Here is a 13,158-nt window from a genome sequence, read left to right as displayed (position 1 = left end):
GCCCTCTTGTGTTTTGTTTTTAACTGTTCCTGGATTGCCCGATCTGGGGAGGGTTGCACTTCATCAAGTGACAGATGCCATGTGGAATTGTGAAGCACCAAGTTTTGAGCGTTGTTATTTTTGGCATCATTTGATTGACCTTTCTACAAAGGACTTTAGACTATCATGTCCCCCTTTCCATATAATTAACAGATCATCAATAAATCGACAGTATTACACCAGTTCCTTGGGTCTATTTGAAAAAAACTTCCTCAGACTCCCATTCTGCCATAAAAAGATTAGCCATTCCTGGAGCAAATTTAGCTCCCATGGCTATACCTTTCACTTTTGAATTGCATAGACCCTGATCATTCATCGCCCATTTTACTGCCTCCAGTGCTTCACTGTGATCAGTGATGGTATAAAGTGATTCCAGATCAGCAGTTGCCAATATAACATTCTCATCTATATTTATTTATTGAAGTAATTGTAGCAAATGTTTGGAATCTCTCAAGTAAGCCATGGTTTTATTTACCAGGGGTTGTACAAGCCATTTTTATATTCCCCCATTCTCGAGTATAATGATCCTACCACATTTACTATAGGGCGCCCAAGTGGGTGCCTACTCTTATGTATTTTAGGTAATATGTACTTTACAACTATCTGGAACCAGAATTGTTTATTCTTTTTGATTTAGTATTTTCTTTTTTACCCCTCTTTTGACCAAACATTAAAATTACATTTTAAAATCCTTAGTATGGTTATTGGTTAAAATCTCATAAGTCTCTCTATCTCTCTTTGTATACATGGAAATTGTACAGAAATACAGGATTATGTGGAACAGGCAGAAGTGATTGGTAGATGATTTATAAATAAAGGTTATGATAAGGAAACCATTAGAAAGCAGATATGCCAGATAAAAAAATTTAAAAAAGGGAAGAATTATTAAAAGATAATAGGAAAGTTTGTCAGACTATACATTTTACTACAGCTATAATATTAGATTATAATCAGCAACACAAGAAGATAGAGTCCATTATAAATAGACATTGGTCTATTTTGAAGTCTGAAAAGCATTTAGGTAAGGTACTATCAGATAAACCCAATTTTGTATATCGTAAAGCCCCCACTTTGAGCGATAAAGTAGTGAGAACCATTATAAACCCCCCAAGAAGTATGGTACAAAACACTTTCCTCTTAACCCAAAAAGGTTTTTAAGCATGTGGTAGATGAAATGGATGCGTAAAGACTATTGGGAATATGAAAAGGAGAAAATGTTTTACATCGAATACACAGGAAGAGAATATATAATTTATGATTGCATTACTTGTAACATGGAGGGAGTAATTTATTGTATACGGTGTATATGTGGTTTCCAGCATATAGGTAGAACAAAAAGGAAACACATACAAGAATACATATATAAAACATTTCTATTGGATATAAAAATAATTTACTATCAAAGCAGTTTAGGGATGTACACAATAAGGATCCTACAGCAATAGTGTTCTGGGGGATAGAAAAATATCATTCCCATTGGAGAGGTTCCAATAAAATAATAACACTATATCAGAAAGAGGTGGATATATGGGATGAAGACTTTAAAACATCATGGCTTCAATGTGGACTTTGATTTAAATTGTTTTATTGAAGAATTTTAGGTATTTGCTGTAAAGATTGTATTGGTGTTTTTTAAGGATACATTTTTATTTCTAGCCACTAGATGTCATTAAGATGTAGGGTTATATTGTTATATACAGTATATATAATGGATTTAAAAGGCTGTATGGTGGTTTTAGGTCCCACTCCTCCTTTTTATGTTTTAATTTTAAAATTATTAATTTTTTTTACAGATCAATTTTCTATAGATAAAGCTTTTTATGTGCGCATACATGCATGTACACACATACCGTATTTTCCGGCGTATAAGGCGACTGGGTGTATAAGATGACCCCCTAATTTTCCAGTTAAAACATAGGTTTTGGGCTATACTCGTCGTATAAGACTACCCCCCTTCTGAGGCAACACCATTTAACCCTTGGCTACAGGGCACTTATACCCACTTCCCCCCAGGCTAATTTTTAGCTTTCAGCGCTGTCACATTTTGAATGACAATTGCGCGGTCATGCAACACTGTACCCATATGAAATAGGTGGCACTGATGGGCACTGATGAGGAGGCACTGGTAGGTGGCACTGATGGGCATTGACAGACATCACTGATGGGCACTGAAAGGCAGCACTGCTACATGGCACTGATAGGCAGCACTGACTGGCACTGTTAGGTGGCACTGACTGGCACTGATAGGTGGCACTTACTGGCACTGATAGGTGGCACTGATGCGCACTGATAGGTGGCACTGACTGGCACTGATAGGCGGCACTGATGCACACTGATAGGTGGCACTGATTGGCAGCACTGATAGGTGGCACTGATTGGCAGCACTGATAGGTGGCACTGATGGGCATTGACAGGCATCACTGATGGGCACTGAAAGGCAGCACTGATACATGGCACTGATAGGCGGCACTGACTGGCACTAATAGGTGGCACTGATTGAAATTGATAGGTGACACTTGTTGGGGATGCAACAGCATGTACTATATACAGTATTGTGTGTTAATATCACTTGACCAGTAGATGGCACTGTACACTAAGGTTACCAGTTGTGCATATCTGAAAAACTTGTTGGTTCTTTCTTTTTCTCTCTCTCTTCAAAACCAAGATGTCTGCCGTTACAGTTTGCTGAAATGTTTTGTATGTTTGCAACTTAAGCCACACAAGTAAACCAAGTTCTGCCTCATCACAAGCTACTAGTGTCTTCTCTAACACATAACCAATAGGTTATGGGCCCAGCTCCAGACACTGGAAAGAGGAAAACTACAAGCAAGTAAGTGCTGCATTTACAATCCTACCAAATCCTGTGTGAGGAAACAAGAGCTGTATCCAGTTCACTGAAAGATGGCAAGTGCTTCAGATATGAAGTTTACAATAGCAAAGCTCAACAATACCAGCTATGGAAGTTTAAGCTTGAAATGCTGTTATCCAAAGATGACTTGTGGCAGGTACTAGATACACACAGACCCAATGACAACTCGGAAGAATGGGACAGAAAAAACAGGCAAGCAAAAGCAGTCATAAGCCTGTTAGTGGAGGACGATCAACTCATTCATATAAGGAAAGAAAATACAGCTAAAGGTATGTGGACTGCATTACAAAAACTGCATGAACGTGCAAACCTAAACAGTAAACTATATCTGCTGCGCAAACTGTATAAGATGAGGCTGGAAAAAGGGCAGGAAATGGGTGAACATGTAAATGCTATGCTAGAAATTGTGGACCAGCTGGGTGCAATAGGTATAGAAATGAAAGACAATCATGTAGTAGCACTACTGCTATGCAGCCTTCCAGAATCATACAGTGCCCTTATAAATGCTCTAGAAACTAGACCGGAAACTGAATTGACGCTAGAATATGTTAAGGGAAAATTAATTGATGAATACAGCAGAAGAAAGGAAAATTTGCATAGTGAAGTGAAGGAGAGACCAGAGGCAGCTCTGAAGGTGCATGAAGGCATAAGACAAAGCAAAGAAACCAGGGTATGTTTTCGCTGCAAAAAGCCTGGTCACCTGAAAAAGAACTGTTTAATCTGGAAAGCTGAGCAGCGAAAGCCGGAGCTATCCACAAGAGAAAGTGCTAAAGCGGTCATGAATGAAAATGAAAGTGCATCATGGAGTGGTACTTTTAAAGTGACTCAGAATAGTACCTCACATGGATGGTGCATTGATTCAGGGGCAACAAGTCACATGACAAGCGACGAGACATTCTTCACAGAAATTGATTTTAGTGTAAAAGATAAAGTCTTCCTAGCAAATGGGAAAAGTATTCCAGCGGAAGTTAATGGTCAGGGATTTCTGAACTGCAAAACGTCATCGGGAGGCAAGAAGAGCATCCTTGTAAAGAATGTTCTATATGTTCCAAGCCATATGTTCCAAGCCTAGAAGGAAGCCTCCTATCAGTTAAAACCCTTGCAAGCAATGGACTCACTGTCCAGTTCAGAGGTAATGAATGCACAATTCAAAATGGAAAGCAAATTCTAACAAGAGGAAGGTTAAATGAACATCTGTACAAAATCGTCACTGAAAGTGAGAAGGCTAATGCGGCAACTCATAACCCACATGACAAGTGCATCCACCTGTGGCATAGAAGATTGGGGCATCGAAACCCAGAAGCTATAAAGGACTTTGCAAAGAGAGGTCTATCAGAAGACATGAAAATATTGCCTTGCCACACACTCAGCAAGTGCACGTGTTGCATTAAAGCAAAGGCCACCCGAACCTCTCTTCCACAGACCAGTCAGAGTAAAACCATTAAACCCATGGAACTGATACACAGTGATGTGTGCGGACCAATGAAAACCATCACACCTGGCGGGAACAGATATTTACTGACTTTCATCGACGATTATTCCAGGTACACAATAACGTATCTAATGAAGCACAAAAGTGAGACATTAAAAAAACTTCAAGAGTTTGTAGCTATGACAAGCAACAAGTGTCAAAGGAAACCTGTAATAATACGCACTGACATTGGAGGGGACTATATGAATGAAGAGGATGGAAGCTATCTTCTTAACCAAAGTCAGAAAATTACAGAAATGTTAGAACAGTTTCACATGCAAGATGCAAAGGAAGCGAAAACACCAATGGAACCAGATTATCCAAAAAACAATGGAACAGAAAACTTGTTACCTAACAATGATTATTACCGCAGGGCAATCGGAAAATTGCTATACATCGCCACCGTGACAAGACCAGACATCACCGTAGCAGTGGGCATACTTTGCAGGAAAGTCGCAACACCGTGTCAACGCGACTCGAATGCAGTAAAGAGGGTAATGCAGTACCTAAAGGGAACAAAATCGAATGAAGCTGCGACTTCCAGCATCGTCAAACCCAAAACTGATTGGATATGTGGACGCCGATTGGGCTGGAGAAACCACTGACCACTGTGCTTGCATGGAGAATGGGAGGACGTCATATGAGCCAATCACGGCAAGTGATGTATTCTATTAATGAATACAGAGCCTGCTCGGATTGGCTGCGTCAGAGAGACGGGCTGATGATGTCACAACTTCAGCCAATCCGAACAGGCTCTGTATTCATTAAAAGAATACATCACTCTCCGTGATTGGCTCAGCGCGGTACACTGTATGTAACTGAAGCTACCGTACAGTATTACCACACATCCAGCGGTTCTATACCCGGCGTATAAGACGACCCCCAATTGTTGGGGTATGTTTTGAAGTAAAAACATTTGTCTTATACGCCGGAAAATACGGTATATATATATATATATATATATATATACACACACACAGTATGTAAGTGTCTTTAATTACAGTGCCTTTTTTTTACAAATAAATATCTGACAAGTGTGGCGTGCTTTCAGCCCCCTTTACTGGATATAGTGGAAGAAGGTGCTCTGGTCAAAATGGAACTTTTTGGCCTAAAAGCAAAATGCTGTGTGGCGGAAAACTAACACTGCACATCACCCTGAACATACCATCCCCACCGTGAAACATGGCTGTGGCAGTATCATGTTGTAGGGATGCTTTTCTTCAGCAGGGACAGGGAAGCTGGTCAAAGTTGATGGGAAGATGGATGGAGCCAAATACAGGGCAATCTTAGAAGAAAACCTGTTAGAGTCTGCAAAGGACTTGAGACTGGGGCAGAGGTTCACCTTCCAGCAGGACAATGAACCTAAACACACAGAGCTACAATGGAATGGTTTAGATCAAAGCATATTGATGTGTTAGAATGGCCCAGTCAAAGTCCAGAACTAAATCCAATTGAGAATCTGTGGTAAGACTTGAATATTGTTGTTAACAGACACTCTAGTTATACACTGCTCAAAAAAATGAATCTGACAGAGCTTGTGCTATTTTACAAAGAAGAATGGGCAAACATTTCACTCTCTAGATGCGCAAAGCTGGTACAGACATACCCAAAAAGACTTGCAGCTAAAATGTAAATTTTAAAAACCATTTATAATTTTCCTTCCACTTCACAATTATGTGCCACTTTGTGTTGGTCTATCACATAAAATCCCAATAAAATACATTTACGTTTTTGGTTGTAAGATGACAAAATGTGAAAGATTTCAAGGGGGATGAATACTTTCTCAAGGCACTGTATATAGTTTTTTAAGGGTATACCTGTAAGAATATGTATTTAACAAGACGTACATTAATATTAATATAATGCTAAAATAGTTTTTAAGCTATCTCTGCTGGCTATGAGAAAATGGTGCCTGTTGTTTAGGACTACAAAATGGAGGCTGGTGGGTGGATTTATGTTGGTTGGATCTACTGTACCATGATTGGGGCTCCAATATGGATCTCTTGTTTGTCCTCTAGTGGATGACATATGGTACACAAAAAAACGGCGCCCAATATTCAACAAAATGGTGCATATTGCTTAGTTACGAGGCGTTGGTATAAAATAGACACATCACTTCCCTGCCACATCCTTCTGAAGCAGTCATGATTAGATGATGAAACACGTGGCCGGACCACATCGTCACGTGCAGGGATCGGACGTTGGCCACCTTGGTGAGGTATCTGAAACCATTATCCAGTCTTAATGGAGAAACTGATTTAAAGAGACGATCTATTCTATGTTTACTGGATATAGTGCACTTAATTTGTGAGTGTTATTTTATTCTTTAACTGCTTCCCGATTGCTCTATAGCAGAAGTATATACAGGGCAGCAGGGGTGCGTGAAATCACATATATATACATGAATTTGTATCTCCAGGAAGGGGTGCACGCGAGTCGCGTGCACTCCCTACTCGTGCGCCATTCGCAGCCGTGGCTGTAAATCACCGGGTCCCGCCCGGTGATTCCCCGCTGGTGCCCAGTGATTACCTCCGACGGGGAGGAGGACTGCTTTGTTTACTAACAGTCCTCCTCTCTGTGGGCTCGGGCACACTACTCTGGATGGCTGTGCACAGCACAGCCATCCAGAGCAGTGTGCTTACAGTGAAGCACCAACACACCACCCCCCAGTAAAACAATCCCAGCACACATTTAACCCTTTGATTGCCCCTCATGTTAACCCCTTCCTGCCCAGTATCATTAGTACAGTGTCAGTGCTTTTTTAGCACTGACCACTTTATTGGTGTCACTGGGGATGTCAGTGACACCAAGTCAGTTCCCCCCAGTGTCAGAATGCCCGCCGCAGTCCCGCTATAAGTCACTGATCACTGTCATTACTAGTAAAAAAAAAATTCCAGTATCTATACCGCCATTTGTAAATGCTATAACTTTCACGTAAACCAATTTAATACTGTTTTTTTTCCTCAAAATTGTCGCTTTTTTTTTATAGTGCAAAAAATAAAAAATTCACAGGCAATCAAATACCATCAAAAGAAAGCTCAATTCATGGGAAAAAAAGGACGTAAATTTCATTTGGGTGCAGTGTTGCATGACCGTGCAATTTGCAGTTAAAGTAACACAACGCCATAATGCAAAAAATGGCCTGGTCAGGAAGGGGGGTAAATCCTCAGGAGGGCAAGTGGTTAATAAATGATATACGGGAGTTTTACATGTTGCGCAATGTTTTTTTTTGTTCCTATGAGCATCTATTTGAAGAAATTGGAATTCTTGTGATAATATGACATCAGCATAGCTGTATGCAGCAGAACCCTTAAAGGGCAAGGCGCATATTGACCTAGTATACAGGCCAAATATCTGAGTAAGCGGCCTCATTGGAAGGTGGTGGAAGCACTATTTGTGGTGGTGATTGATCTCAACACTGGTGGATTTAATAAATAAACAGACTTTCATAAAGGTAGAAGAAGACTTACCGTGAACTCTTTACACTGTATTATGCAAAGTGTTGGGGGATATTATCTTTGTTGATTCACTATATATACATTTTTAATATATTTAATTTGGATGTATAATGATAATTTTTGGGTCACTCACATTTGTATTTGTATGGTATTAGGTAGTTTTATGTAGCCATACGAGTTCATTAGTATAAATAATTTTTGATTGTGTTGAAGAACTATACACCATTGGACATTTTTGTATATTTTTTTTCGTTTGCATGTTTCATTTGTACAAAAAATTTTCACTTAAGGATTTACAGATTGTTCATTTATTGGTTAACATCTTCATGCCGGCTGAACGCAAATGTGCTGCCTCCTGGCGTCTGAGCCTAGACGCCGAGTGTCCGCACATTTGCATTCTATTGAAAAAGAACATATGTGCTCAGAGCGCGCTCCCAGCACATATGTCCGGTACTCACGGAAAGGTCCCGATCTCCTCTTTCGATTGGGACCTTTCCCAATCATGTGACCACCGTGACGGCGTGTCATGGCGGTCACATGACCCTAAACCCCGCCTCCCGGCTTCTGAAACCCTTAAAGGGCCGGGAGGCGTCGGCGTGAAGGGGTTAATCAGTGCTGTTTTGTTGATATAATTATATGCCACTGATGGTTAAGTAAAATTATGCAGGCACTGACCAGTCCTTGTCCCCAAACACTTCCTGCCATGTCTACACTGCTCAAAAACAATAAAGGAACACTTTGAATACACATCAGATCTCAATGGGAAAAAATAAAATGGTGGATAACTATACTGATATGGACTGCGTAATGTGTTAGGAATGTAATGATGCCCCATCATTTGATGGAAATTAAAATTATCAACCTACAGAGGACTGAATTCAAAGACACCCAGAAAATTAAATTGAAAAAAATATGCAGCAGGCTAGTCCATCTTGCTGAAATTTCATTGCAGCAACACAAAATGGTACTCAGTAGTTTGTATGGCCCCCATGTGCTTGTATGCATGCCTGAAAATGTCGGGCATGCTCCTAATGACTCCTAATGAGATGACGGATGGTGTCCTGGGGTATTTCCTCCCAGATCTGGACCAGGGCACCACTGCGCTTTTGGACAGTCTGAGGTGCAACCTGGCGGCATCAGCTGGACCGAAATATGATATCCCAGAGGTGCTCTATTGAATTTAGGTCAGACAAGCATGGGGGGCCATTTGATAGTAACAATTCCTTCATCCTCCAGGAACTGCCTGCATACTCTCGTCACATGAGGCTGGGCATTATCGTGCACCAGGAGCAACCCAGGACCCACTGCACCAGCGTAGGGTCTAACAATGGGTCCAAGGATTTCATCCTGATACCCAATGGCAGTCAGGGTGCCATTGTATAGCCTGTAGAGGTCTGTGCATCCCTCCATAGATATGCCTCCCTAGACCACCACTGATCCACCACCAAAAAGGTCATGCTGAACAATGTTACAGGCAGCATAACATTCTCCATGGATTCTCCAGACCCTTCCACGTCTGTCACATGTGCTCAGAGTGAACCTGCTCTCATCTGTGAAAAGCACAGGGCACCAGTGGTGGACCTGCCAATTCTAGTGTTCAATGGCAAATGCCAATCGATCTCGATAGGGCCAAACAGTGAGCACAAGGCCCACTAGAGGACGTTGGGCCCTCAGGCCGCCCTCATGTTTCTGATTGTTGGTCAAAGACATTCACACCAGTGGTCTGCTGGAGGCAATTTTGTAGGGCTCTGACAGTGCTCATCCTGTTCCTTCCTGCTCAAAGGAGCAGATACCAGTCCTGCTGATGGGTTAAGGACCTTCGACGGCCCTGTCCAGCTCTCCTAGAGTAACTGCCTGTCTCCTGGAATCTCCTCCATGTTCTTAAGACTGTGCTGGGAGACATAGAAAACCTTTTGGCAATGGCATGTATTGATGTGCCATCCTGGAGGAGATGGACTGCCTGTGCAACCTCTGTAGGGTCCAGGTATCACCTCATGCTACCAGTAGTGACACTGACCCTAGCCAAATGCAAAACTAGTGAAAAACAGTCAGAAGAGACGAGTAGGGAAAAAAATATCAATGGCCTCCACCTGTAAAACCATTCCTGTTTTGGAGGTCGTCTCATTGTTGCCCATCTAGTGCACCTGTTGTTAATTTAATTAACACCAAAGCAGCTGAAACTGATTAACAACTCCCCACTACTTAACTGACCAGATCAATATCCAAAGAGTTTAATTGACTTGATTCTATACTCTGATTAAAAATTGTTCATTTCATTTTTTTGAGCAGTGTATAATCATACTGTTTGCACTCTTCTACAGCTTACCAGGATATCTATTGTTTCTTTTACCCCTGTACCCCCTCTGTATTCATGACAGCTTCCCAGCATACAGATTTGCCCACTAGCATCTCTTTGCATGCCAGCTAAGTGCCAGTCTTAATTACTGTCCATTTTCTAATCTGTGAACTGGTGATATTTTTTCAGGAATTTGTTGCAGCTACAGCGACAGGTTTCTAAAGTGGCAGTTCTTAGAACTATTAAATTTGCCGCACATGTTGGTACTATTATAGAAACTGGCGCAAATGCTTGCAAGAATGAAGCATAAATAGTTTTAAAGGGAACTACTGCCAGACAATTGTAAAGGCTTTTCTGAATTTGTCCAGAAAATGCTTTAAAGGAGAATGAAAAATTATTTGTTTAATATATTACCTCTCTGCAAGTGTTCTTCCCATAGGTGGTTTTTCTTCTTTGTGCTCCTCTTACTTTGAGTTCTTACACGAGATGACATCATGCCTGTGCAAAAAAGTTACAATCTATTTAAATCAAATAGGTGTACACATCATTTTACATTTTATCAGTATGTAATTATTTTTCAGACATTTCTATAAATTAACCCTTGTGGTGATAAAGTGAATCTGTCACTATATACAGTACATAAATAAAAAAAAAAACTTAAAAAAAGACTGCATGTCAAGAAAAGGGTACATTTTGCAGATAGCTAAGGACCCATTCACACTTAGCGATTTGGAATCGAGGGCACATTGTGCTAAAATCTCAGCAAAAAGCTCAACAGGCATTTGGGTGCGAGTCATCCTTACTGGCACCCTAAAAACAGTGTGATTTTGAATGATTGCCGCACGACAAAATACCCATGTAAAAGAGAATGGCCTGCCCTATGTGTGTCATGCGGAAAAGCGAGGAAATCAGAAAAAAGAAATGTGAGTGGGAACATGCATTTCTGCTACGCGGATTGTGAATAGGGCCTTAGCTCTACAGGAGATCAAAGACTGGTAGTGTGGGTGGTGGGACAGGTAAGCATTAATGCATTCAGGTGAAAGCCAATTTAAGTTGTATCCTGTCCTCGAATAGTAGGTGTCTCAAGGTTCCTACACTCATATTCAGTACCTTTTGTAGAGCACCAGTGTAGTTAGAAAAAGTGACTAGCACCACTCCTTCCCCACACTTGTGGCTTTGTATTTCTTAGTAAAGTCACACATGTTGCCCAATTGGTATGTCCAGGTAGCAGGATGGTGTGGAACTAAAGAGTAAACTATAAGCAAGGTAAACTATAATCTTGCAAGACCTGTTTGCAATTTCCTTTATAGTGTACCCCAGGATTTCATGTTACTTCAGGGACTCTGTAAAGTTACTTAGTGGGTATGTAGCAACAGGAATTGCTTGGTGCTGCCCGCCCAACCCTCACCACACATATTAGTTTTTAACCCCTTCCTTGCTATGTCCGTTCAACTGTGACATGAGGTGTGGGGGGTGAACCTCCAGTTTACATGACCACTGCAATTGGCTGTCACATCCGTCTCAAGATTAGCAGCCTGCCTGCACACTCTGAGAAACCTCAGCTTCAGTGGGTGTGTAAGCAGGTTGAAATTAGTTAGATAAGTCCTGCCCCAGACAGGAGGAATAGGGTTTATGCCTTTCCCAATTCTTTGTTATTTTGGCAGGATCTTTGGGTCCAAACCTTTTTATGTATAAAAAGGGATAGTGGGCCATGTCCAGGGATGCCTTCTTCCCTATTTCCCCCCGGCAAAAGCCCAAGAGCCTTGCAGCTGGTCCATCAGCTGTGCCCCGTGAGAAGTACAGCCACTTAGGAGCCCAAAGAATGTGAGAGCCATCCAACCTGGCGTTCACCCCAAAGACATCAGAGCATGGATTCTACCTCTACAGGTACAATGGGGGCAACACATAGCCTGGTTAGCAGTAGAGACTAGGGACTTAGACATAATTACTGTTTTACTGAAGTTCTGCTGGACTGTCTTGTCTGCTTTGGACTGTTTTGTACGGGGTGTGATTTTCTACAGTAAAATGTTGAAACGGTGCCTTCTGCCTGGTCAGAAGAAAAAAAGGGGTGCACTACAAGTAACCGGTACTGTCACATACTTCTTCTACAGCTTGGGTCACTAGCATATGGGGTATGAGGAGTTAACATGTTAAGAGTCACCTTAATGCAAGTTATACACATGGTTATCATGAGCAACGAAGGTACAGCCAGCAAGCAGCCTGTTGGAAATGTGTACCTATTATAGGTGGAATTGCTTCTAGCCACAAGGGAGATGTCGTCGGCACTCCCTACGCTGCATTCTATCTCCCATAGCAATCAGAACAGAACTACACTGCAGAAGTCCCCATGCTATACCGAGGTATGGAAGATCATGAGTTAAAGTAAAGTGCACATTGGAGCCCGCGCTTTGTGCACTGCGGTGTTCCATGCTGCTACCGGGACCAATAATGGGAAATGCTGGACAGGTGGCTGTGGTCAGTGTTTGGCATGGCTGGCCTAATTGCAAGCTACAGTGAGAAGATGTACTGTACATTTACATGATGACCCAAGAGTAACTGGAGAACAGTTGTTGTGCAAGTATACATGGTAAGTGTAGAAGTTGAGTATTCCCTGACAGGGGTATTGGTGAAAACAGCACAGAGTAAAGGTACCCCTTATGTGTGAAGTAAAGTTATCCAGTTATAGGTACCTAGCGTAGTCCAGAAGAACCCAACCCAAGGTAGGCCTCCTATGTGACCCACACTTGGTGCCCAACGAGGAGGGAAACATGAAGGAAGTGTCACCCGCCTGCCCCACAAACGCATATGTGTGGCATGTGGATGTTTTAACCATCCTTGTTGCCATACATACCGGTATGTGTTATGTGGTCAGCAAGAGGTTAAAGAAGAAATCAACAAATTACTATATGCATCTAAACTGACTACATAAGATAATCTTAACATATGTTTCCTTCAGAGGTTGCTTGGAGTTGCTTCAGCAAGGAACAGTTTCTGCCTCTCATTTAAGCTTCCACAGATACCAATG

General features: G+C 41.6%; 1 protein-coding gene across 1 annotated transcript in view; it reads right to left on the bottom strand.

Moving 5' to 3' along the window:
- Positions 1 to 13,158, bottom strand: part of STPG1 (sperm tail PG-rich repeat containing 1) — a 196,003-nt gene that overhangs the window by 157,957 nt on the left and 24,888 nt on the right. The window contains exon 2 of the mRNA XM_089665192.1: positions 10,548 to 10,631. Within this exon, the coding sequence (XP_089521318.1) occupies positions 10,548 to 10,631 (84 nt within the window). The remainder of the gene's footprint in view (positions 1 to 10,547; positions 10,632 to 13,158) is intronic.

Source organism: Staurois parvus, unplaced genomic scaffold (genome assembly GCF_062004578.1).
Source record: "Staurois parvus isolate SC_StPar_1 unplaced genomic scaffold, SC_StPar_1.0 ptg002140l, whole genome shotgun sequence".
Taxonomy (NCBI): domain Eukaryota; kingdom Metazoa; phylum Chordata; class Amphibia; order Anura; family Ranidae; genus Staurois; species Staurois parvus.
This window is presented reverse-complemented; position numbering and strand designations above follow the sequence as displayed.